The 27694-nt window shown below is 40.4% G+C and overlaps 1 protein-coding gene across 4 annotated transcripts in view; it reads right to left on the bottom strand.

Moving 5' to 3' along the window:
- The window catches only part of wrn (WRN RecQ like helicase), a 138438-nt gene that overhangs the window by 43219 nt on the left and 67525 nt on the right, over positions 1–27694 (bottom strand). For all 4 annotated transcript variants that reach the window (XM_060908210.1, XM_060908211.1, XM_060908212.1 and 1 more), the window contains 15 exons: positions 21897–21965; positions 21719–21801; positions 20805–20911; positions 20526–20713; positions 20257–20431; positions 18487–18668; positions 18239–18340; positions 17755–17847; positions 13840–13981; positions 13560–13730; positions 13269–13363; positions 9938–10004; positions 9719–9780; positions 9492–9570; positions 9141–9253 (listed from right to left, as the gene is read on the bottom strand). In XM_060908210.1, coding sequence (XP_060764193.1) covers positions 9141–9253; positions 9492–9570; positions 9719–9780; positions 9938–10004; positions 13269–13363; positions 13560–13730; positions 13840–13981; positions 17755–17847; positions 18239–18340; positions 18487–18668; positions 20257–20431; positions 20526–20713; positions 20805–20911; positions 21719–21801; positions 21897–21965 — 1728 coding nt within the window. The remainder of the gene's footprint in view (positions 1–9140; positions 9254–9491; positions 9571–9718; positions 9781–9937; positions 10005–13268; positions 13364–13559; positions 13731–13839; positions 13982–17754; positions 17848–18238; positions 18341–18486; positions 18669–20256; positions 20432–20525; positions 20714–20804; positions 20912–21718; positions 21802–21896; positions 21966–27694) is intronic.

The following is a 27694-nucleotide window of genomic DNA, read 5'->3' as shown; positions in this document are numbered from 1 at the left end:
CAAACAAACAAACAAACAAACAAACCCTTCACGTCCATGCGTGTTGGAGCTTAGAGCACGCAGCCACAGACAGTAGAGCCCTGCACTCCCGCGGGAGTCCCGCGGGACCCGACGCAAAGCAGTGCGGCGCGGGACAAATTCTGAAAGCTCATTGCGGGCACGCGCGGGAGTGCGAGTGCACAATGCGGGAGCGGGTGGGAGAGGTGATAAGCTGCAGTCCGGCTAACTAAAAACAAAATTTATAAATTATTAATTTATGTCTATCATATATAATTTGTGCTGGATATTTTATTTGGCATTAATAACATTTTAAGATGCCTAAATTTGCGGATGTGGTCTAACCTCGCGTACGTTTCCGATTCCTTTCCGCTCTTCCATGTTTGAGATCTCCGATCATGGCAGAAGAGCAGAGCTCCTCTAGTGAAGCTCACAGTGCTTCAGAAGTTAAGTGCTGCTTTAAAAAGAGGTACATTGCTTGAAACGCACCCCTGAACGTGAGCTGTAGATATTTATGCTCAAATCCACTCAAAGTAGGGGGCGGGGCACCATCACGCTGTGTCTTTAAATTATATTAATTTCTTACAGGCCTACTTGTATTTCCTAGAATGTAAATGTGAGGAGTGACATAAGCTATGTGCAAATGTACAATATTCTTAATATCCACTGTAGATTTTGGTAGGTGTGTTGGGTATCTCTGTAAAGCCTCAGCTGCGCATGCCGCCTGGCAACGCACACCCTCGCTACGTGCGCTAGGTGAAGGATCGGTCAGTGGAGAGCTCAGCTAAGCTCAGCATGTTTAATTCCCCAAGCCAATGACAAGAACTTTCGTGAGAAATAACGTGAACGTCTGCATCATGCGGGATTTGCGGGCAGGAGCGGGACAAAATATGGCAGGCGCGGGCGGGAGCAGGACTGAAAATCATAATTCTTTGCGGGAGCAGGCGGGACTGCACAATGCGGGAGCGGGACTGAAAATTCTGTCCCGCACAGACCTCTACTGTAAAGCGTGCATATGCTGTTAGGATTAACTACCATGCACCTGTTCCTAATCAGAACTCAATCATTGCACGTACATATAAGGACTCAATAACCCACAGACCTTGCCTTGTATTTTGTATCGCTTTTCTGGTTTTGACCCTGTTTATATTTTTAGACTGAGTACTGTATCCGATATCCTGTCTGTAGCTCACTCGACCACTGACTGTTATTTGACTCTGCCTTTGTCTCTGTTTTTGGATCTGTTGCTAGCACGCTTTCAAAAAAAAACTCTTCCTGCACTTATAGTGTCTTGTCTTGCAGAAGTATTCATCCCCCTTGGTGTTTGTCCTGTTTTGTTGCATTACAAGATGTAATTAAAATGGATTTTTGGGGGGTTAGTACCATTTGATTTACACAACATGCCTACAATTTTAAAGGTGAAAATTGTTTTATTGTGACACAAACAATGATTAAGATGAAAACACAGAAATCTGGAGTGTGCATAGGTATTCACCCCGCCCCCAAAGTCAATACTTTGCAGATCCACCTTTTGCTGCAATTACAGCTGCAAGTCTCTTGGGGTATGTCTCTATTAGCTTAGCACATCTAGCCACTGGGATTTTTGCCCATTCCTCAAGGCAAAACCGCTCCAACTCCTTCAAGTTAGATGGGTTGTGTTGGTGTACAGCAATCTTCAAGTTATACCACAGATTCTCAATTGGATTGAGAATCTGGGCTTTGGTTAGGCCATTCCAAGACATTTAAATGTTTCCCTTTAAACCACTCCAGTGTAGCTTTAGCAGTGTGTTTAGGGTGATTGTCCTGCTGGAATGCGAACCTTCGTCCCAGTCTCAAACCTCTGACTCAAACAGGTTTTCCTCCAGAATTGCCCTGTATTTAGTGCCATCCATCTTTCCTTCAGTCTTGACCAGATTTCCTGTCCCTGCACATGAAAAATATCCCCACAACATGATGCTGCCACCACCATGCTTCACTGTAGGAATGGTGTTCTCAAGGTGTTGGGTTTGTGCGACACATGGCATTTCCTATGATGGCCAAAAAGATCAATTTTAGTCTCATTTGGCCAGAGAATCATCTTCCATATGTTTGGGGAGTCTGTCATATGCTGTTGGGCAAACTCCAAACATGTTTTTTTAAGCAATGACTTTTTCTAGCCACTCTTCCATAAAGCCCCACTCTGTGGAGTGCATGGCTTAAAATGGTCCTATGGACAGATACTCCCATCTCCGCTGTGGATCTTTGCAGCTCGTTCAGTATTATCTTTGTTGCATCTCTGATTAATGCCCTCCTTGCCCGGTCTGTGAGTTTTGGTGGGTGGCCTTCTCTTGTCAGGTTTGTAGTGGTGACATATTCTCTCCATTTTACTATAATGGATTTAATGGCGCTCCCTGGGATATTCAAAGTTTGGGATATTTTTTATAACCCAACCCTGATCTATACTTCTCCACAACTTTGTCTCTGACCTATTTGGAGTGCTCCTTGGTTTTCATGTTGCTTGCTTAGTAGTGTTGCAGAGTCAGGGTCCTTCCAGAACAGGTTGATTTATACAGACATCATGTGACACTTTGACTGCACACAGTTGGATCTTAATCAACTAATTATGCGACTTATGAAGTGAATTGGTTGGACCAGCTCTTATTTAGGGGTTTCATACGAAAGGGGGCAAATACTTATGCACACTACAGATTTCTGTTTTTTCATTTAATTATTGTTTGTGGCGGCACGGTGGTGTAGTGGTTAGCGCTGTCGCCTCACAGCAAGAAGGTCCTGGGTTCGAGCCCCGGGGCCGACGAGGGCCTTTCTGTGTGGAGTTTGCATGTTCTCCCCGTGTCCGCGTGGGTTTCCTCCGGGTGCTCCGGTTTCCCCCACAGTCCAAAGACATGCAGGTTAGGTTAACTGGTGACTCTAAATTGACCGTAGGTGTGAATGTGAGTGTGAATGGTTGTCTGTGTCCATGTGTCAGCCCTGTGATGACCTGGCGACTTGTCCAGGGTGTACCCCGCCTTTCGCCCATAGTCAGCTGGGATAGGCTCCAGCTTGCCTGCAACCCTGTAGAAGGATAAAGCGTCTAGAGATAATGAGATGAGATTATTGTTTGTGTCACAAGAAAACAACAATTTGCACCTTTCAAGTGGTAGGCATGTTAGGTAAATCAATCAAATGGTGCCAACCCCCCAAAAATCCATTTTAATTCCAGTTTGTAATGCAACAAAACAGGACAAAACACCAAGGGGGATGAATACTTTTGCAAGACCCTTGGTGGTCAAGTGTTTATGAGATATGTTGCTTTGCACTTATGATTGGGTTCCCTGTTGTGGTACAGGTTCGTCATTAATCGGACATACAGACGTTATATGGTGAAATCATTAAAAGTAAGGTCAGTACATTACCATATTCTCTTAAATATGGGGCTATGCTGTGAATTTTAGGCTACAATGCAAGTTAATATACAAGAATAAAATGTCATCAGCGTGCATCATCCATCTGTGCTGCTGTAGTGGAAACAATGAAGTGAAGCAAGATTCGAGCACTTGCTAATTTGGTGCCAGTGTCGGGTTGATCAGTGCGTCATTTAGATGTCAGTGCGTTACTAGATAGAGATCGTAGCAGCAACCACATTGTGAAATGGTCATCCGAAATTTCTGACAGTCAGAATTTTGAACCAGGCTGTCTTTGGCTGCAAGACTATGAAGGTTATCTCTGAAGCTCTTAGAGTACGACATAGGGCCACTGTTTTGAAACCACAACCAAAGATATCGCCACGTTGGTCATCTTTCGTCTGGCGCAGCCCAAAATCGCAGTTTGTACCCGCCATAATACCAGCGGTCTCAAAAGTAGCCGGTCACCGGCGGCAAATCGCTGCCTATGGCTTGTTATGCCGCCGGCTATTGTCAGTCGAGTCACAAAATTTAATATTAAATATTTCTGACAGCAAAAAAAGTTGTGAACATAAATTGCATCCACTATGTCATGTATGTCCGTTGCCGCGTCAAGGGTGTTTACATCCTCGACATGAGTGCAGCCATTACTGCCGCCTGTGTTGCCAGATTGCGCGGTTTCCCACCCAATTTGGGCGGTTTTAAGTGCATTTTGGCAGGTTTTGAACATATTTTGGGCTGTAAAACGTCAGCAGTATCTGGCAACATATTTTTTTTTACTTAATACAAGAAATTAATGGATGCCAACGTTTTTGCCAAAATGGTGTTTTATTTTCCATTGTTTAGGCAGCTTCAGCATCATACTGAGAGATTCTGTTCAAATTGTTTTTTTTCCTTCTATGAAGCCTGAGCCATTTATTTTATTAGTTTATAATTATTGTTTAATTTAGTCTTCAGGAGAGACTGCCTGCACACAGTACTAGTATTAATAGTTTTTTTTTCTTACATGAAAGCTGAGGCATTTATATTATATTTTAAGGTAACTTCATGTTGTGCTGTGAGGTTCTCTGCACTTTAACTTTTGAACCAACAGGTGCATTTGGATAAGTAAAGCCTATTTTTCTGCATTTTTGTAGTCTTGGTAATCTTTTATATTGGTAAAGTTGTTTATAGGACCATTTCTCAGTGTCTGTTTTTTTAATCAATAGTTTTTCAGTAATAACTTAATATTTAACATATCACTCAATTTTAAACAACCCCCACGCCTCCCGCATAGTCTCCAAAATTTCTGTGGGAAACACTGGCGTGCATAACAACGCTAATCAAGCTTAAGCTAGACGACCCGCCTCAAATACCCGTCCCAGGTAAATGTTATCCCAATTTTAGATGGCCTGTTCCAAACCATACCACCCCATGAAAAATTCGTACTTGCATATCTATCTATCATATATATCCCTGCACACTTTGCGTGCATTATGTCTGCCGCTGGCAGATATTTTACCATTTTGCACCCTGCTGTAAATTATTTGTACCCTGCTATTCTCCCAAACTTTGAAGCCCCTGTAATACCAACCTAGTATTGCTTGAGTGACACAGCCCGAGTATGGTTGCTGACCACATGCATGACCACAATTTAACCCTCTTATAATCAAGTGGTCTCAAACTGGTTCCATGAGCATGGCAATGATTCCAGTGGACTTCAACGGCCTCCCCAGTAACCTGGTCTGAATCCAATAGAGCACCTTTATAGTAGAATGTCAAAGTCCTTCCTGCACCAGGATCTGGTTTTCCAGTACTAACCAGCTCTTGAGGCACAGAAGTGTGGCACCGATCGCCATTTCAGTAGCCCTCGGCCTCTCGCCCATCATATAGCTAGGGTTACTGTCCTCTGGTAACCGTGAAAGTTTGACTCCCTACTTGCATCTATATTGCAGCGTGCCTTGCCAGATGGCAGTAGGTATCATTTTTAAGATGGTCTTTGGTATGACCAGACTGCGAGCAGAACTCACGATTTCCCGGTCAAGAGGTGGACACTCTAACCACTAGACCAGCTCGCGGTGTTGTACGATATGCATTGGACAAATCTGCAGCAATTATGTGATGCAATCGTGTCAACCAGAATCTCAAAAGGCGTGTTTCCAGAACCTTGTAGAATCCAGGTCACAAAGAACTGAGGCTGTCCTGAGAGCACACGGTGGTCCTACCTAGTCAGGCCTTTCAATTACATGAAACCTGTGATGGATAACGTCATAGGCGCCCAAATTAAAAAGGTGCCCAAATTAAGGTCAAGCGCCCGAAATATGCTCCCAAAAGTATATATACAAAAAAAAAAACAACAAAAAAAAAACACCACACGAGATGTTGATTAAATAAACTTGGCTGCATAAAACCCAATGTCTTGACTTTCTTCTTTAAAAACACCGAAATTAGCAAGAATTAGCATTCTTGTAATTGACACAAAATCTGCACCATTCCCATGTTGATCCGGGTTCGCCGAACTAGCCGTAAGCCTCACGCAGAGCACGAATTCTCCATCAATGGCGATCGGCACGCCATGATTTCGTGGAGGAGCGAGACTCTCGTACCAATGACCAGAGCGGGATTTCCACATTAGGTAAATCATCTTTCATATTGTTTTATGGCGGTTGGCAAACAGCTTTTAGGTGCATTACCGCCACCTTCTGGACTGGAGTGTGAACCAGAACGTTTCACACCCTATTGTGCTAAATTCTCCTAATAATTCCTGTATCATTTAAAAACCTAAAAATAGCCCTGTATCCCACACTATCTGACCTCAACTGCAATATCTCTCTGATACTTAGTGTCATCCGATTTAAATCAGGTAAAAGACTGAATAAAAGAGAGCTATTCGGGACACAACTGTGTGTATTTAAGATACAGCTCGCATCGTAAATACACAGTTGTGCAAGTGTGGGTGGAATCAGTGACTTGGAGCTTGGTCCTCTTGTTGATGATGGTCTTAGACACTGGTGTTTCATTTAAAGTCAAATCTTTTACCCGACTACATGCTGTGAATTGCACTGCCGATTCTTGTGATGTGACTGAAAAACCTTTTGTGTCACAGGTCTGCTACAGGTTTGTCTCTTTGATGGCGACAGTGCAGAACTTGCTTTTTCATTCCCAGGCTCCTTTCCTCCAGGCTCTCCTCAGGCCCTGACACATCTTTTAAATACCAACTAACTGTATTCTAATTATTTTTGTCCTTTACGTGTACATCAAGAGGGATTAATGCTGTAGACATTTTGCAATAAAGGTCAAAATAACATTCATAGATTTCTTTATTTTTTCATAACTTTGTAGCTAAAAAAGGTAGCAGCAGGTTTAAACAGAGCACTGGGAAAACAGCACTTTGCACGTGCAGAAAAGCCCAAATCACCCTGCATCACGACGGAAAGTCCAAATTCAGAAATACAAGGTGTAGCCCAAATTATGTAATTGAAAGGCCTGCCAGTAGTAGTATGGCATAGTTCCTCAAAGGGCATAGTGAGCGCACAAGACTGTACACATTTCTACCACATTTCATTCTATCAAATCCATAAAGAGATGCTTTGTAATTATAACTATGAAATTTGTAAAGTAAGACAGTCTTTCTTCTCCAACATCATCAACAGGAATATGAACAATGCCCGTGTGCTATTTTCAACAGTAGAGAAGCTAACTAATCCCCCACCACAATTAGCACCTGAACTTCTCAGTTAATAAATGCAATGAGTTTGCATCCTTCTTCAAAGGTAAAATTGATAAAATACGGCAGAATATTGCTCATAATACATCTCAGTTGCAAAAAATTGAAAAACTGCAATCACCAATGACACAGATAGATAACTTCAACACAATGTCAGAATTTTGTTTAATTGATTATGAGACTCTTGAAAAAACTGTACAAAATCTCAGCTCCTCAACATCTGAATTGGACATTCTGCCCACCAACTTTTTTAAGTCTGTTCTTCATCTTATAATTACAGATGTGCTTCAAATTATAAATACATCCCTAGAGACTGGCGTTGTTCCTGTGTCCCTGAAAAAAGCCGTTGTAAAGCCCCTACTTAAAAAAAATAATCTGGATCCTTCAGTATTAAATAACTACAGGCCAATATCAAATTTACCATTCATCGGGAAAATCCTTGAAAAAAATTGTCTTCAATCAATTAACTGCCTTCTTGATATCAAACAGCCGTTTTGATAATTTTCAGTCAGGATTTCGTGCCAATCATAGCACTGAAACAGCGCTGATTAAAGTTCTAAATGACATACGTCTTAATACTGATACAGGCAAAACATCGGTCCTGGTATTACTGGACTTCAGTGCAGCTTTTGATACTGCTGATCACAACATACTGCTATATCGACTTGAACACTGGGTTGGGTTGACTGGTAAATTTATCAATTGGTTAAATTCATACTTAAAAGATAGAAGCTTCTTTGTTACCATGGGAAATTGTTCCTCAACGTCAATGTCCTTGATCTGTGGTGTCCCCCAGGGGTCGATTCTTGGACCATTACTATTCAACCTTTATATGCTCCCACTTGGGCAAATTATCAATAACAACAATTCAATTTTGTATCACTGCTATGCAGATGACACCCAAATTTATTTTGCTTTATCACCTAATGATTATGCCCCCCTTGAATGTCTCTACCAGTGTATCGATCAAATCAACAACTGGATGTCACAAAATTTTCTTCAGCTGAACACAGATAAAACAGAAGTAATTCTATTTGGAAAAAAAGATGAAAGACTCAGGATTACCACTATTCTTGACACAAAAGGGATTAAAACTAAAGAAATGGTTAAAAATCTTGGTGTTTTCATTGACAGCGAGCTAAACTTTGATAGTCACATGAAAGCAATCACTAAAACGGCATTTTATCACCTAAAAAACATTTCCAAACTAAGAGGACTTGTGTCAAAAAATGATCTGGAAAAACTGATACATGCCTTCATCTCTAGTAGGGTTGATTACTGCAATGGCCTTTTCACAGGCCTGCCAAAAAAGACCATCAAACGACTTCAGCTGGTTCAAAATGCAGCGGCTAGGGTTCTCACACGAACAAAAAGAACAGAGCACATTACTCCAATTCTAAGGTCCCTTCACTGGCTTCCAGTAAGCTACAGAATTGACTTTAAAGCATTGCTGCTGGTGTACAAATCTCTAAACGGTACAGGGCCCAATTACCTCTCTGATATGTTGCATCGGCCTAACCCAATCAGATCTACCAGATCGCAACAGAAAAATTTACTATTAAAACCAGTTGTTAAAACAAAGTATGGTGAAGCAGCTTTTAGCTACTATGCAGTGCAGCTATGGAACCAACTGCCAGAGGACATTAAAAATGCTCCTGCTGTTGGCAGCTTCAAATCTAGGTTAAAGACCAAGCTGTTTTCAGATGCTTTCTGTTAAATAATTAATATTGTCTTCTTTACATGTTTTATAATCTTTACTTTTATAGTCTCTGCATGTTTCAAATTTTACTTAACTTTTATTCTATTTTATTCTGCTGGGTTTTTTTTCTTCCCCTATTTGAACTTCTACTTCATTTTATTTCTACTATTGTTTAATTCTTATTATATTTCTTCCCATTTATTTTATGTAATTTTATTCTCTATTGTTTACTGTTTTGCTTTTACTTCTGTAAAGCACACTGAACTGCCATTGTGTATGAAATGTGCTATATAAATAAACTTGCCTTGCCTCTGTGTGAGAGATTCAAAAATTAGTTTTTAGCAACATTTCACTATACCTTAACTTGGCCAGGTCCAGGAGGATTTTGTTGGTGGCCAGTATGGCAGGAGGGATGTCCTTCATGCTGGCAAGCTTCTGCCTCTCATCTACCAGCTTGCTGTACAGCTCAGACTGCAACAGATCACAACATACAGAGACAGGATGAACTGAACATCAGTTTCTTCCATTTTAGGGAGGCAACATAATTTTGGTGCAGTACAGCAAAAATATCCCAAGTGTCTTATTCATTAAAATTCTAGGTATTATCCAAGCCATGTCTTTAGGTATAAACCTGGACCCCGAGGCCAACAAAATGATTAGATTTATTTATTTTTTGCTAAATAAAACAGACAGCAGTAAGGAACAGTACCTGCAATTCCATTTCTCTGGCAGAGACTGCAGGAGGCTGAGGCGTGGCTTTGGGAGCAGGTGACAGACCAGGAGCTGACCTGAGTGGCAGCAATAACATTATTCAATTAGTTGTCAATAAGTTCATCAATATTAAAACATACTGACGTAATTGATCCACCATAATATAGCTAAACAGTGACGAACTTAAGTTACAAATGGTGTTTACGCCATATAAATTCTCTATACCAATAATGTGATGCTCGGTCATTCTTGGCACTGGAGTCCAACTGAGACTGGAAACTTGTTCTCTGCAACAGACAGAGGGAGGGAGGTGTAAAAGATGATTAGGAACACAAAAAGTTCCCTTTATGGTGTGCGTTTTAAACAGAAATTTGGCTTTGGAATGGTGCATAATAGAATACACAAGCCTTCAGGGATTAATAGCCTACACTGATCAACACTAACCTGAGATGTGCTTGGTAGAGCCTGGTCTTGAACACCAACCACAACAGGTTTGGGATCTTGTTTTTTCCTGAAGACGAAGATCAACAACAGAAAAACACGAGAGAGCATCTGTATGTCATCATGATAAAGTGTTTTAGAGTTTAACTTAAAACCTAGACCAGTCTGTACAGACACCGATTACCTGACCATATTAAACATAGTCAACCAGTAATGCGCTAGAAAGAAAGACGGAAATCCTGGAGTAACAGCTGGAGTCTTTTTAAAAGCACTCGAAAGGACAAGAGCCTATGAGGAAGCCATGTCAAGAAGCATTACAGGGTTCCCACACAACTTCAAAACAGCGCGCCTTAATTCAATTTCATGTCTATGTACAGTGGGGCAAAAAAGTAATTAGTCAGTCACCAATTGTGCAAGTTCTCCCACTTAAAAAGATGAGAGAGGCCTGTAATTTTCATCATAGGTACACTTCAACTATGAGAGACAAAATGAGAAAAAAAAATTCCAGAAAAATCACATTGTCTGATTTTTAAAGAATTTATTTGCAAATTATGGTGGAAAATAAGTATTTGGTCAATAACAAAAGTTCATCTCAATACTTTGTTATATACCCTTTGTTGGCAATGACAGAGGTCAAACGTTTTCTGTAAGTCTTCCACACACTGTTGCTGGTATTTTGGCCCATTCCTCCATGCAGATCTCCTCTAGAGCAGTGATGTTTTGGGGCTGTCACTGGGCAACACGAACTTTCAACTCCCTCCAAAGATTTTCTATGGGGTTGAGATCTGGAGACTGGCTAGGCCACTCCAGGACCTTGAAATGCTTCTTACGAAGCCACTCCTTCGTTGCCCGGGCGGTGTGTTTGGGATCACGGTCATGCTGAAAGACCCAGCCACGTTTCATCTTCAATGCCCTTGCTGATGGAAGGAGGTTTTCACTCAAAATCTCACGATACATGGCCCCATTCATTCTTTCCTTTACACGGATCAGTCGTCCTGGTCCCTTTGCAGAAAAACAGCCCCAAAGCATGATGTTTCCACCCCCATGCTTCACAGTAGGTATGGTGTTCTTTGGATGCAACTCAGAATTCTTTCTCCTCCAAACACGACAAGTTGAGTTTTTACCAAAAAGTTCTATTTTGGTTTCATCTGACCATATGACATTCTCCCAATCCTCTTCTGGATCATCCAAATGCTCTCTAGCAAACTTCAGACGGGCCTGGACATGTACTGGCTTAAGCAGGGGGACACGTCTGGCACTGCAGGATTTGAGTCCCTGGCGGCGTAGTGTGTTACTGATGGTAGCCTTTGTTACTTTGGTCCCAGCTCTCTACAGGTCATTCACTAGGTCCCCCCGTGTGGTTCTGGGATTTTTGCTCACCGTTCTTGTGATCATTTTGACCCCACGGGGTGAGATCTTGTGTGGAGCCCCAGATTGAGGGAGATTATCAGTGGTCTTGCATGTCTTCCATTTTCTAATAATTGCTCCCACAGCTGATTTCTTCACACCAAGCTGCTTACCTATTGCAGATTCAGTCTTCCCAGCCTGGTGCAGGTCTACAATTTTCGCTACGTTCACACTGCAAGGCTTAATGCTCAATTCTGATTTTTTTGTGAAATCCGATTTTTTTGTGAGGTCGTTCACATTAACAAATATATGTGACTTGTATGTGATCCTCAGTATGAACGAAAAGCGACCTAAAAGTGTTCCGCATGCGCATTGCAGGATACGACGACGTCACACGCAGTGAGCATGGCCAGTGTTTACGGAAGTAAAACCGCCCGGTTGCGGTATGACCCATCCAATCTAGCTTGAATAGCTGTATCCCCCCAAATGGAAATCAGCTCCCTAACCTCTGCGTCCTTCCATTGAGAAGATTCAGAACCTTCACAGCCCGAAGCGTCCCTCGCATTGATGTCATGCGCAGGGGCTCAGATACGTTTTTTGAACTGGGGGGGACAAAGCTGCCAGCAAACCAACCCCAACCCCGATATGCCTGTCAAACTTGTTGTGGGTTACCATAGCAACCAAGCTCGAGCTCGCAACCTGTGCAGTCTGCGCAGCTCAACCAACCGAATATCAGTCTTTGTTTTGTTTTATGCGAGTTGTTGCAACTATGTATACACTGCTGTGCACCTCAATAAACCGAATGGTAATTAGTCTTTTGATTTTTCCGTGAGGTTTGCCTTATGCAAAGAAAGACAGCATAGACGTTTTTTCCTCCCTATAAGTGGGGGGGACCGAACGAGGTGAATTTAAATCTGGGTGGGACGAGTCCCACCCTCTATCTGCGCCCGTGATTAAGCGCCATGTTGTTGTAACTTTTTTTTGAGAGACCCGCTGCCTACTTCAGCGCAGAATAGCGCGGATTTGAAAAAATCGGATCTGTGTCGTTCATATTGTCAATAAAAGATCGGATACAGGTGACATATGGGCGAAAAGATCGGATTTGAGTCACTTCAGCCTGCAGTGTGAACGTAGCCTTTGTTTCTGGTGTCCTTTGACAGCTCTTTGGTCTTGGCCATAGTGGGGTTTGGAGTGTGACTGTTTGAGGTTGTGGACAGGTGTCTTTTATACTGATAACGAGTTCAAACAGGTGCCATTAATACAGGTAACAAGTGGAGGACAGAGGAGCCTCTTAAAGAAGAAGTTACAGGTCTGTGAGAGCCAGAAATCTTGCTTGTTTGAAGGTGACCAAATACTTATTTTACTGAGGAATTTACCAATTAATTCATTAAAAATCCTACAATGTGATTTCCTGGATTCTTTCCCCCCATTCTGTCTCTCATAGCTGAAGTGTACCTATGATGAAAATTACAGGCCATCTCATCTTTTTAAGTGGGAGAACTTGCAGAATTGGTGGCTGACTAAATACTTTTTTGCCCCACTGTACATGCTTTGATGTCTCATTTAGCGACATATGGTTGTTCTCACGTTCACTACACCCTTTGGAAATTAAATAAGGCCTAATACAGAAGGCTTCAGTGAACGTGCCAGAGCATGAGTGAATGAATCAGAGCGTGAGTGAATGGATGAAGTAATCACGGCACGAGTGAACATGTCAGTGCAAGTAAATGAGTGAGCAATTAAGAGCACGAGTGAATAGACAAATGAATCGTAGCCTAACAACAAGGAGCGAAGGTGAGGCGAGTAAAGAAGAGCGCAAGCTCATGAACGAGCAAATCAGAGCTCGAGGGAAAGAATAAGTCAATGTGTGACAGGAAGGAGGAACAGAACGTGTAAGGAAAACATGCATGTGCAGGGTTTAAAGTCAGACATTGAGGAGTTGAGTCCGTGATACAGTAAACTCTGTCAGGAAGATATTTCCACTTACTTTGGCACAAAAACTCTTGGACACAGATCCCTGTTTGGATGAAGAAGGAGGGTTCTGTGCTTCTCATCCTGGGCTTTGCTTAACCATGTCTTGCCCTGTGACCATATATATAGCTCATATCATATCATGCATGACTGTCTTTATGATCTCAACCACACTATAATAAATCAGATCGGGTTTTCTTATATCACTTCGTACACTTGGTTTATTTCTATTGCTTAGCGAAAACAGCGCTGTCATACTATGTTGTGTATTCACTTGAACTACACTGCGTGCTTGAAGCAACAGTACCTTGGGAGCGAGTTTACAGAGCGTGGTGAACTTCTTATAACCAGAAGTCTCCATTAGGTACTTCTCGCTGATGAGCTCGCGGCCAAGCGCCCTCCACCAGGCTTGAGACACACTCTTGCCCGCACCAAACAAAGCGTGCTGCCAAAAGCGTTCAGGAACTCTCTGAGAAGTCTGCAAGAATCAAAGAGGAAATGAGCTGGCAAAGAACCAAATATTCTATTAAGAAGGCATGGAGTGTATTCTTCAGCCATGACTGTGTAGTCGTAGTGTTGAATCTTACTGAGCCACGCAGCAGCTGTATGGGAGCTGTAATACCAAATTTCTCTCCCATTGCACTCACTGCCCCCATCAGCTGGAACGCACACGCACCGAAATCCTGAACGTCTTGGTCTGAACAGTCCTGGAGCGCAGTTTTAATGGGCCTGAGGAAATCACAATAATACATTACAGCTACGACAGCTGCTAACTAAATCTGTCAGAGACATTGATATTTCTTGACACCATATCACTGCTGAATTGTCCGAACGTGCTGATTAATCTTCTATAAGCAGCTCTGACAAGAATACCAGGTACAAAGTCAATCACAGGTTAATGTGCTCATTCTAATACATTAAAGGAGAACTGAAGTCATTTTTAAACTTGCTTTCTTTCTTAATTAACGTGTTATTCAATTACGTTTTCGGTTTTAGTAACCTTATATCGTGACTCGTATTGGCAACTAATTGCGATTAAATATTATACTTATCGGCCTGTTCGGTTTTTAGCCGTGTTGAATTTAGTTCGTTTGGTCCACGGCAGGCGTCGCTTATCAGCATGAGCTTCACAAGACCTGTGCAAGACTTCGAAACGTGAAGTGTCAGCCAGGTGTCAGTGCTGTCATTTTGAAAACTGTTTGCCAAACAAAATATTGCACAAAAACCAAGTTTAAATGACGATTACTGACTACTTTTTTTCCAAACTTTCCTGATTTCTATCAAAACAAACAAAACTTCCGGCTTGATTAGATCAGCATTCGAAAGAGGGCGCGCACGTCTTTTGAAAACAGTGGTCACTTTGATTTCCGCTGTACGTTTTACTTCCGTCCTACGATTGGCTACTCTACTACTAAGATATCGGCTCGCATACCATGAGTAGAGAAAAACAAAATGGTGGCGCGTTTTGCTGAACCAACCGTGGACAAAATAAAAACTCTACTCGAAAACAAAACCCCCCAAAAAATTGTTCAAGTGTTTAAAAGATCCCCCGCCAAATATCTCGTTCCACACTCCAGCCCAGTCATTGGCAGTAATGCACCTTTACGTTGGTTCGCCAACCACCAAAAACCCTAAAGAAGAAAACCCCAAAATAATACAAAAAAGCAAAACAAAATATCAAGTAAAAAGTATTTGATGGTAAGAACGTATTTTTTTATTTTTATTTTTCAAGAATTATTATAGCATTCTTCACAAATTGCTACTGTCATTTCACTGGTTTCCATTCAAAGTAGAAATTATTTTGTTGGACATTTTGCATCAAAGTTTTTATCAAATTTGCAAAAAATAAAACTAAAAATGCTCCGTTTCTCAAAATCCAGGGAATGTGGATATAATAAAACAGTTATTCCACTCAGTCTCGTCCTACAGGGCTTATAGCCGACTCGCCGCTATGTGCCTCGTCAGCTCATGTACGACTTAATTTTGTGGAATAACTTAATTGGCCTTTTTCCAAATTTAGAATTTTCCAATTAAGACATGTGGGACATGACTATATTATGGGTTGTTTTACAATCAGGGTACAAAGTTTGTGTCACAGGGGTCCAAAATTCAAATTGATTCAAACTGGTTCTTGTACCAGTTTTTAAGTGAAGGACAAGTTAAAGAACAGATTTCAGGTAATTTTTTGACGTGTGTATGGTAGTTTTGTGTAATCTGCTATAAGATGGGAGAAACAAATGAAGTGATTCTCGGAGAGAACATTTTTTTTTTTGGACAATTCAGAATCCACTACTTCCATAGTGCTTTTAAATATAAGGCTGTAAGCTTTGTGTTAGTTGTCTCTAATATTTATGTCCCAATGTCTTGACCACATTTTAGGATGAAAATAATCATTTTAGATATGTTATTTTATATTGAAAAATTAGCTGTCTCGGAGAGGACATTTTTTTTTTTTTACACAATTACATACTAATTTGATCAAAATAGTCTGAAAGCTTACTGGCATTCAGCATTAAAACTTAACTATGTTTCCAATGATATGGAACCAAATATGTGTTTTATGGTATAAAGAATGATTTAAGTGCATCCCTTTTGGAGCTACCTGTGGTCAAAAAAAGCACTTTTTCTAAATGACACGAGTAATTTTGCTAAATGTGACATATATTGCCATACATTCATCAAAAATAACGTCATCACCAAATTGTTTTTTGCATGGTAAATAGAGCTATCACAGGGCTACAGTAAACAACCAAGTTTATTTAGTCAAGCCTTTTGATATTGAAGATAATAAGTGTTAAATGTGATTTTCAGCTTGCGTACCCTGATTGTAAAACAACCCTTATTCGGGTTTTAGGAGCATTCTTTGGACATGTACACAGTGCATTTGGAATATGCATCTCAACTGGGGGGTTTTATGGCAGTTTGCAGCACACAGCCTCTTGCCTGTTTACGGTCAGCTCTGTGCACAGTACACAAACCAACATGGGGGCGTTTTGCATTAATCCGAGTATGCACGGCTGCACGTAAACAGGAATATTAGTGGTATGTTCATTAGCCAATTTTCATTAGTCATGTAAACAGCTTAGTAAGAAGATTGTCTTTTTTTGGAAAAAGGCCAAAATCTGGAACATTTTGTGTATGTAATATACAAACGTAATGATGGTTGTGCGTTCTGTGAAACGTTTATTTAGCATTTTTGGACGGCATCTCCAGTGTCAGCAGTAGTAAAGCTGACTCTTACAAAAGCACAGATTCGCGTCACACTGAAGTCTGATGAACGTTCGTAACACTGAATTTCATATATACAACTAGGATATTTAAAACAAAAGAAAATGCCCCCCTTGAATTTGGAATTCCTACTCTAAAAAGACAGGAACGTATCCTCAACCCTGAGTTCAACATATGACATCATGTCAATATGGCCACCCGCTCTTCGTCTCTTCTCATCTTCTTCCGCTTATTCGGGGCTGGGTCACGGAGGCAGCAGTCTGAGCATGGAAGCCCAAACGTCCCTTTCCCCAGACACCTCGGCCAGCTCCTCGGGAAGAACACCGAGGCGTTCCCAGGCCAGCTGAGAGGCATAGTCCCTCCAGTGTGTCCTGGGTCTTCCCCGGGGCCTCCTCCCGGGGGGACATGCCTGGAACACCTCCCCAAGAAGGCGTCCAGGAGGCCACCCACCCCATCAACAATAAATATCACTTCACTACTTCAAGTTTAACAGTATTAACACTTTAGATCAATTATTAGACGCATGAATTGGTTAAATCTAAAACAGTTTTGAGAAAGTAAATAAATCAAACTCATGATCACGAATGGCTAGCTTGCTGCTGACAAAACACACACTTTCATGGAAAGCTCCATGTTCTTTGTAGCTTTAAAGTGCTAACTTGATGATTACGCAATTCTGGGTTTAAACTTCCTGTGTCCGAGTTAAGCCAATTGCACCATTCTTCCTTGTATAATATTCAGAGCTCACTTGTGCGTATTATTGTAAGCATACATAATCTCAAACTGTAAACCCATATCTTGAATCCTATTGGTATTTTAATAGCCCTCTATTTTAGTAGATATAGATATTTTAATAGTCTTCTTTCATTATTAAGGTTTCGACTACTAGATCAGCAAAACGCCAGACATATATCAGACTTCTCAGGCATTTCGATCATTCATGGAGCTGTCAGTAAAATTTCACAAGATGCCCAGAAAGAACACACAACAACTGACATACAGTCAATGACCGGATGATTATAGAGTAGATGATTATAGAGATGGAAAATGAGAATGGGGAAAATGGCATGATGATTATAGACAGTGGACAATTACTGAGAGAGAAAACAGCTTTGAGATTACAGGCAATCGAATGATATCAAGAAATATGAGCAGAGACTAGAAAATACATGCTACTAATGGTTAAGTCCGTAGATAAATGGTCACTTTTCTCTTATCAAATAATGTATTTTAATACATTTCATTGTTTTCCATAAGCTGGGTATGACACGTACCCAGATTTGCAGTTGTCACAACACTTGGCGGTCCCCAGTATACCTGAAGTGACTTTTCTGAGTTGCTTATCCTCAAAATGTGATAAGATTAACCTGCAAAAATTTATTTCAATATGAATAATTGGGAGGGAAGAAAAAAAAAAGATTTAAAACAATGTTTGTAAGACAACGTTTTATCTCAGAAGTAGTTTCTGCGACAAGAAGCTTTTTTCAATCAATAAACAAATTAACAGCATTTATTCTAACTTGCACATTTCGTATCAAAAGTGAACTCTGGTTTTAAAAAAAATCTGACTACGAGAGGATAGTATTGTTTATGGGAATATAATATTATTCTACAAATAAGTCGAAAAGGACTGTTGGACACAATGAACGTTTTAAAAAAGTTCTATTACAGGAACAAGACAAAAGATGGGGTTGTCAAGCCAGCTTATTTACATATGTAAAACACATAAGAAAATTTCCAGGCACACAGTCAACCTACTTCCTTCTGCACTTAGTGGAATTCAAATACTTCTCCATCTTGGCCATCATTTCCATTTTGTAGCCCCTGAATCGGTCACTCTTCGTCTGGTTGAGAAGAAACCTAGGCAAATGGGTAACTAGGTCTCAGGTTTGAGATGCATTTTGATTAGATAAAATGCTTGACTGAGAACACACGGATTCTTCACGATGCTAAGCCTTGCAAGAAAGCGACTCTAGAAGAAAATGAGCGTGAGAAAAGAGAGTCACCTGTTGAGTGCCATGTCGCTCGGTGTCCAGAGGACATGGCAGGCACTGGGCAGTCCGTCTCTGCCTGCTCGTCCAATCTCCTGGTAGTAAGACTCCATCTCTTTCGGGGCTCCATAATGAATGACCTTTCTAATATCAGGCTTGTTAATTCCCATTCCAAAAGCTACGGTAGCCACCACACACTAGGAAAAGCAAAGAATAATTTTTAAAGGAACAGTCCACCGTACTTCCATAATGAAATATGCTCTTATCTGAATTGAGACGAGCTGATCCGTACCTCTCCGAGCTTTGCGCGACCTCCCAGTCAGTCAGACGCGCTGTCACTCCTGTTAGCAATGTAGCTAGGCTCAGTATGGCCAATGGTATTTTTTGGGGCTGTAGTTAGATGCGACCAAACTCTTCCGCGTTTTTCCTGTTTACATACCGGTAGGTTTATATGACCAGTGACATGAAACAAGTTCAGTTACACAAATTGAAACGTAGCGATTTTCTATGCTATGGAAAGTCCGCACTATAATGACAGGCGTACTAACACCTTCTGCGCGCTTCGGCAGCGCATTGATATCTGAGCTCCGTATCAATGCGCTGCCGAAGCGCGCAGAAGGTGTTAGTACGCCTGTCATTATAGTGCGGACTTTCCATAGCATAGAAAATCGCTATGTTTCAATTTGTGTAACTGAACTTGTTTCATATCACTGGTCATATAAACCTATGTAAACAGGAAAAACGCGGAAGAGTTTGGTCGCATCTAACTACAGCCCCAAAGAATACCATTGGCCATACTGAGCCTAGCTACATTGCTAACAGGAGTGACAGCGCGTCTGACTGACTGGGAGGTCGCGCAAAGCTCGGAGAGGTACGGATCAGCTCGTCTCAATTCAGAGAACATCAGATTTCATTATGGAAGTAGGGTGGACTGTTCCTTTAAAATGAATGAATCGAGTTAACTATCAGCCTCATAGGGTTTGTTAATGATTTAGTGGGTGGTATGGCCAAATATTTATATCATGGTCTCATTTAATATGACTATCAGTGTATATATAATGCAAATATCCTATAATTTCACAAGGACCATATTTACAGCCAGCACTCACGACCAAAATATACTGCAATTTGAAAATCATGTTCTCGCTCGCTCTCTATTTTTTCCCTTTGTTTAGTTTTCAGCCCCGTCGCGTTGTATTGTGTGTGGATTGTGTTGGATGAAACGTGAAAGCATGCCATGCCAGTGAAAAAGTGAGAGCGTGTGGACAAAATCAATATCTTACAACAGGAACACTGGATCAACCATCATACCACCTGCTATTACAATATTATGTCCTCCAGGAAAGAAAAATATGCTAAGAAAACATTTCTTTCTCCAATTTTAATATTTATTTATTGAGCAAAGAAAAAAAACAAACAAAAAAACCCCCACAACTCTCTCTGATGGCTGTGAAGTGCCCCGAGTCAGTGCTGTACCGATCTGTACAAACCACACACACAGAAGGCACCATGATTTCTTTCAAGGATTTCATTTGCTTTGGTTTGTTGCTTTTCCCCGTCATACCTAATTGTAAGAGAACTGAGAAAGTCTAAACACAAATATGCTGCTTTATCTCTTGGCACTGTTGCTTAAATTGCAGCTCCATGTTGCTCATGTTGTCAAGAATGAATGGTCGCCTGCCGCTTTTTTGCTCGCCAGTGTGAACGTAGGGGTCACGTGATCGTGCAAATAGCTTGCAATGACATTTTTCTACCAGCAAGGGCAAAATTAAAGCAAAGCCAGACCTGTATCTCATCTCTCATGAACTGATACTGTGTCTCTTTCCTCCGTTTGATGCCGAGACCTGCGTGGTATGCTCCACAGCGGATGCCCAGCTTAAATAGAGCAGATGTCACTCTTTCCGTTTCCTTCTTTGATTGGCAGTACACGATGGCTGAGCCCTCAAATTCATAATCGCCCCTAAAACGAGATTTCCGCCAACAAAACATATTACCAGCAGTCCTTTAAGAAATTAGCATTAACCAAATGGTTTATAAAGAGGCTAATGGCACACCCCGTCTTTTTCACCAAAAACGACTTAAGGTCTTGAATGATGTCACCAGATTTGCGATCCACATCCAGATAGAGGTTGGGCCGGTCGAAAGAGGTGCAAGTAACGACAGGGTTCGCCAGGTGGAGGCTTTTCACTATGTCATCCCGAATAGAGGGGCTTGCTGTGGCTGTGAGTGCCACAATAGGAACCTATATAATAGTGGAATCAATATATTAATCAAATGAAACAGAGAAACCAAGTAGGATGCTTTATTGCAATTTTGACAAGAATGTAACTTACATTCGGAAGGCATCTTTTCAATTTGCCAAGGTCTCGATAAGCACTTCTAAAATCGTGCCCCCACTGTGAAATACAATGGGCTTCATCCACTGCAATCAGACAAATACCTGGGGGGAGATATATATATATATATACACACACACACAATAGAAAACTCATGAAGATTCTCAAATTATGCTCATATTGGGTAAAAAAAAAAAATCCATGCTCGTCAGGTTAAGCCAGTATCTCACTGGGCTGCGACAGCTTGCGACAAATTGCGAACGTCATTCGCACGAGAGTTTCAAAAGTGTCTTGAAACATTCGCGGGGCTTCTCAATTTCCTCGCATGAGTCGCAAAGCGTCGCTCCTTCATCGCTGAAATTTTGAACATGTCCAAAAAATTAGTGCGACAAAATTTCTCAAAATAGCCGCGAATGCGTCGCTGGTGTCGCAAAGCCGTCGCGAACCCTTCTCAAGTCCGTTTCCGTGAGGCTTCCTGTACTTCCCTGCCTGCTGAGGGAAAGCTAGGCTGCGACAGCCTGCGACTAGTTGGAGACACAGCAATTGCGGTAAAATACTCGAATATCAATTCAGTGCGATTCCAAGTGAAAATTGCCGCTAATTTGTACATTTTATCGCAATTGTGTCTCCAACTAGTCGCAGGCTGTCACAACCCAGTGAGATACTACCCTTAGGAATATTTCTTTAAATCTCAGCGGTCCCATCCACCAAGACATTTAAAAAAAAAAAAAAAAAAACGCACACACTGCAAATGAAGTAGGCAGTCAATCCCGCCTCATGATGCCTTGCTGGAAGAAAATGACTGACTCATGTTTGAAACAGCTTTCCAAAATGCCACAGCCTCCTCCAGAGCCACATCACATGGAAAACAAGGTCAGTCTTTAAAAAAAAAAAAGCCTGTTTGCGCTTACCAATCGACTTATTCAGCTGTTCAAGCAGAGCTATGTTCCCAGAACAGAATTCTGGTGTCATGTACACAACTCTGAATTCACCCCTAGAGGTCACACATAAAACAAAACACACTGATGAGAAAAATACAACCATGATGCTCTAAAGATTTAGATCAGATCATAGCATAAGTCTACCTACTTTTTTAAGTCAGCAAATACATTATGGGTCTGGGCCGATCCAAGGAAACAAGCAGGGATGTTGGACATTCTGGAATGCACAAAGAATACTTTTTTTTTTTTTAAAATTACAGAGCTTGAACTCGAACAAGCGATACTGAAATTGCTTAAAGGGGTACCAAATATAACATATACAGTTGCTGATGTGACAAAGTAACGTATTAAGTATTCTATCAAATTTATATACTAGAAAACAACGAAATATCTTGGTAATTGTAAATATAATAGTCGGTACGCTAAACGGCACAAGAGTCACCGTTTTTAAAAGACCGTGACGTCAGCCCTACCCACTGCACTAGGAGAGAAGCGTGTAATCATGGCGTCGGGCGCATCAAGTGAAAGCGACAGCTCTGTCGAATCATACGAAGAGATCCCGCAAAAGACACGTCTGGAGGATCGTTATGCTTTCCATCGGTCCTGTTATTACACCCGAAAGCAACACACTGTGGCATTGTGTAGCCGATCACTTACAATTCATCCTACTTTCCGATTCACACGTGCTATTCCCAACCTCAATGAGCCAACACAACTGGGCACATACATACGTCATGAGTGTTACGCAGAGAAAATGAACATGCATTCTGATTGGATAAAATTAATATCATGGCGGGCTGTTCAAACTGCGGAAATAGTTTGCTCGAGCTACTTTCAAAACACTATAACTTTCCAACCTTAGAACAAAAAACTTTTGTAAGTCTTGAATAAGGTTCGTTAATGTGTGTTTTATTGTTATATTTACTCTATATATTGCCCTCTGTTCCCCTTTAAGCAACTCTCATTTCACACACAAACAAGCTTTGAGCTGTTATAAACAATTATTCTATCCACATTCACTGGATATGAGCAATCGCTCGCTCTGATTGGCTACTCTACTACTAGTACTAGGCTATCAGCTCGTATACCAAGAGTAGAAAAAAACAAAATGGCGGCGCGTGTTGCTGAACCAACTGGGGACGAAATAAAAAAACTACTTGAAAATAAAACCCCCAAAATTACAAAAAAAAAAAAAAAAAAAAAAAAAAAAAGTATTTAATGGTAAGAACGCACCTTATTTTTCAAGAATTATTACAGCATTTTTCACAAATTGCTCCCGTCATTTCACCCAATTTGTTTACATTCTCAGCGGAAATGATTTCGTCAGATGTTTTATATAAAGTTATTTATTATCTATTTATTGTATTTTTTGTACAAGTTATTTTTTCCATTTATTTGAAAAAAAAAAAGCTCTCTCAAAATCCAGTGAATGTGGATAGAATAAAACGGTTATTCCACGAAATCGAGTCAACGAGATGCCATCAGCTCATGTACGACTCGATTTCGTGGAATAACTGTTGATTAACCCTCGCACAAGTATGCTACAATCCATTATGAAGAGATGGAAACCTCCATAAGTAAATCGAATCGTGCCCTCAGTGCCTGATAAAGACCGTATAGTTTAAAGGAATTCAGTTCAATTCAATCTTATTTGTATAGCGCGTTTAACAATGGATGTTGTCACAAAGCAGCTTTACAGAAATATGGAAATTCCAGATATAAATTCATATATGTAAAATTTATAAGTTTATCCTTAATGAGCAAGCCTGAGGTAACAGTGGCAAAGAAAAAAAAAAAAAAAAGACAAATGAGGAAGAAACCAGTATCTGGGGGGGAGGGAAGACAGGACATCCCCCATGACGAAATAAAGTCATATGTGCATGAAAAATTGCCCTAAAAAGGTCTGTGCTGAACGCTTTTCTGTCAGCCCTGCTTTAGACACGCCCCCAAGGGCCCTTCATCATTATTCAGAAACACAAACGGGCAGAAATCATGCAGCGACACTTGATATTACTGTTGTTGGAAAATTTATGATCCGCAAAAACAAACAAACAAGGCAATGAAACTTTTAATAAAAATGTGTGTGCCTTTTTTTTTTTTTAAAGATAAAAACATTTCGTAAAAGATACCCAGGTTTAAATTAGAATATAACTTTAATATGTGCTTAATAATACTTATCTATAAATAATTATAAATTTAAAAAAAATATATCATCAACACTGGCAACGGTTTCTTTACTAACTAAAAGAAAACTCCACCCTGAAACAACGTTCATACATAAATGTGTGTGGTGCGTGTAATGATTCTGATAGTGCTGTATTTCCACTGTTCCTGAGAATGAAGGTCACACTGGGAGATTATTAGCACAGTTACAATGACCTGCTGCTGTCTGACATCCACCTGAAATGCTCAAGTGCGCCACACTTCCCAGTTGCACAGATAAGTAAATAAAATTATGATTTTCTTTAGATTTCCTGATCCCTTCAAAATTAATTTCTGGTTATGCCACTGTCAGTACAACACACAGGTTTCTGAATTATTCTCACTGGGAGTGTGACTTACATCAAGCACAGCACACGGGTGTTGATTTTAACCCAGATTTCAGACTATGGTTAAGCCAACTACGGCATAAACTGGTGTGCATATACAGTACTGTGCAAAAAGTCTTAGGCACATGGAAAGAAATGCTGTAGACCAGGGCTTTTCAAAGTGTGGGGCGCGCCAGAGTTCTTAAGGGGGGGCGCAACATGAGGAAAAATAAACCAGAATAAGTTACTATTGCAGACATTTAGCGAACTTCAGCTAGCCTTTACCAGAGACAAAATGGATCGATTTTTAGTACCTAAAGCTACAGTGAGTGAGGAGACAGAGTCTGGGCCAAGCAAAAAAACAGAGTCTCCAGGATGTTGCGATTTGCAACTTCAACGCAAATTCAACCAATCCCCGCGAATTCAGGGCGGTGTTGCAATTATATCCAATCACCGCAACTTTCCCGCAAATTTGACCAATCGTTGGCGTCGTCTTGAGGTGACGTCGACAAACTACCTTCCGCCTTACTTCCGTGTATACGTTCAAGAGAAGCAGCATGCGCGCAGTGTTGCCAGATTGGGCGGTTTCAAGTGCATTTTGGTGGGTTTTGAACGCATTTAGGACTGGAAAATGTCAGCAGTATCTGGCAACATTGCATGATGTGCGAGTCAGTGTTTATATAGGCTTAAATTCTGAAAGTGTGTTATGTTTACAGTGAAGGACTGTGTGCACTTTACATTATTATTATTTTTTTTACTTAATACAAGAAATTAATGGATGCCAACATTTTTGCCAAAATGGCATTTTATTTTCCATTGTTTAGGCAGCTTCAGCATCATACTGTGAGATTCTGTTCAAATTGTTTTTTCTTCTATGAAGCCTGAGCCATTTATTTTATTAGTTTATAATTATTGTTTAATTTAGTCTTCAGGAGAGACTGCCTGCACACAGTACTAGTATTAATAGTTTTTTTTCTTACATGAAAGCTGAGGCATTTATATTATATTTGAAGGTAACTTCATGTTGTGCTGTGAGGTTCTCTGCACTTTAACTTTTGAACCAACAGGTGCATTTGGATAAGTAAAGCCTATTTTTCTGCATTTTTGTAGTCCTGGTAATCTTTTATATTGGTAAAGTTGTTTATAGGACCATTTCTCAGTGTCTGTTTTTAATCAATAGTTTTTCAGTAATAACTTAATATTTAACATATCACTCAATGTTAAATCACAAAAAGAGAAAATCGTAACAATTTCTCGCAACTTTCACTTCCTCCCGCAATGTAATCGCAACAAAAACCTAAAAAACACCACAACTTTCATCGCAATTTTTTGGAAAACCCCCCGCAACATCAGACATTTTAGCCCGCAACAATCACAAAAAAGGCCCGCGGAATCCTGGGGGGACTGGAAAAAGAAGGAAGTATGACCACGATTATTTAAAGTTTGGATTTTCATGGACTGGATCTGAAGATGCTCCACTGCCACAGTGTGTTGTCTGCCAAGAGGTGCTAGCTAACCATGCTATGAGATCTTTAAAATGTGTAAAACAAGATGTTTTTAAAAAGCACAGATGTTTAAAATGTGAAAGAAAAAAATTAAAATGTGTACAACAACCATTTTTTAAAAATACGAATGGAACATTAAGTATAGCAACAACAAAAATTGTAGGGGGGGGGGGGGGTGTTGTTTATTTGCTCTCCGAGGGGGGGGGGGGGGGGGGGGGGCTGACTCTCCCACACTTTGAAAACCCCTGCTGTAGACCAAAAATGGCTTAAAAAAAATGAAATGAAAATGTTTCAACTTTAAAAAAAAAAAAAAAAATACTGTAAACTGCAGTAAGCCATAATAAACGAAACAAAGTCAATATCTGGTGTGAGACAACCCTTTGCTTTAAAAAAATAAAATAAATAGTAGTCTCCGGTACAACAAGTGCAGTTTGATAAGGAAATGAGCTGTAGGTTTTACTGAGCATCTTACAGAACCAGCCACAGTTCTTCTGGACACTGACTGTCACACTTGCTTCTTAATTTTGCACCAAAACCCAGTTGCCTTCATTATGTTTTCTTTTTTAATCTGAAAAGTCGTCTCTTATGTAATATGCTGCTCAGATACAAACTTTTTTTTTCCTGTAAGGGTAGTATCTCACTGGGCTGCGACAGCTTGCGATAAATTGCGAACGTCATTCGCGAGAGAGTTTCAAAAGTGTCTTGAAACATTCGCGGGGCTTCTCAATTTCCTCGCATGAATCGCAAAGTGTCGCTCCTTCATCGCTGAAATTTTGAACATGTTCAAAAAAATTAATGCGACAAAATTTCCCTCAAAATAGCCGCAACTGCATCGCTGAAGCCGTCACGAACCCTTCTCAAGTCAGTTTCCGTGAGACAGGCAGTGAGAGTTGAGACAGGAATTGATATGCAAATCTCAATTCAGTGTGATTCCAAGTAAAAATTGTCGCTAATTTGCATATTTTAATCGCAATTGTTGTGTCTCCAACTACCGTATTTTCCGGACTATACGTCGCTCCGGAGTTTAAGTCGCATCAGCCAAAAAATGCATTATGAAGACGAAAAAAACATATATACGTCGCACCGGACTATAAGTCGCACTTTTTTGAAGGGTTATTCTATCCATAGAATCTGTGATTCTGATAAGCGGTGCGTGGTTACTGCGCGACTGCATTGTTTATTTAATAAACAAACAGCTAAGCAGTGATAACGCGCCCTTTGCCCTGTAAGTAGCCTAGTCTGATTATTTTAAATATCTACGACTATCTTTAATACTATCACTATCGTTATTACTAATAGCCTATATTATTATTATAAACTAATATTAGTAGCCTATTACTGATGCATTAATCAGTTTGCTTTTAGAATATTTTTACCGGTAGGGCTTATTATCGCCCCATGGCGCTTTCATCTGTGTTATTAAAGCTGTAGTCATCATCGAGGAGTGTCATTCTTCATTTTTGTCAAATTTTATTTCATCAAATCAGAGGTCAAGTAGGCTATAGGTATATCATCTCCAAAGACAGGTATGGTAGTAAAAACAACCGTCTAGTGAAAAAAAAAAAAAAACAACCGCTTTTAAATCCCCTACTTAAATCCTTAAAATGAGTCATTTAACTCATGTCTTGTGTGATCTGATCTCCAATGGTGAAATAAACCGGTTGTGATGAGTACAGTCTGTTATTTTAGAAGATAAATGTAATATATAATTTAATATATAGACTAATAAAAATTAATATTTTATAATATAATATCACGACATATTACTGTCTGTAACTGTGTCACTAAAGCGTTTTCTAAGATCATAATGTCTGATATTATTATTATTATTATTTTACACACACAATAAGCGCATGTGCGTAAAGTTATAGTAAACCATCCCCCGCCTTTTTTTTTTTTTTGAGTCACCGGAC

The sequence above is a fragment of the Neoarius graeffei genome, chromosome 25 (assembly GCF_027579695.1).
Source record: "Neoarius graeffei isolate fNeoGra1 chromosome 25, fNeoGra1.pri, whole genome shotgun sequence".
NCBI classification, from domain to species: domain Eukaryota; kingdom Metazoa; phylum Chordata; class Actinopteri; order Siluriformes; family Ariidae; genus Neoarius; species Neoarius graeffei.
Note: the sequence above shows the minus strand (reverse complement) of the source record. Positions and strands in the feature narration are given on the sequence as shown.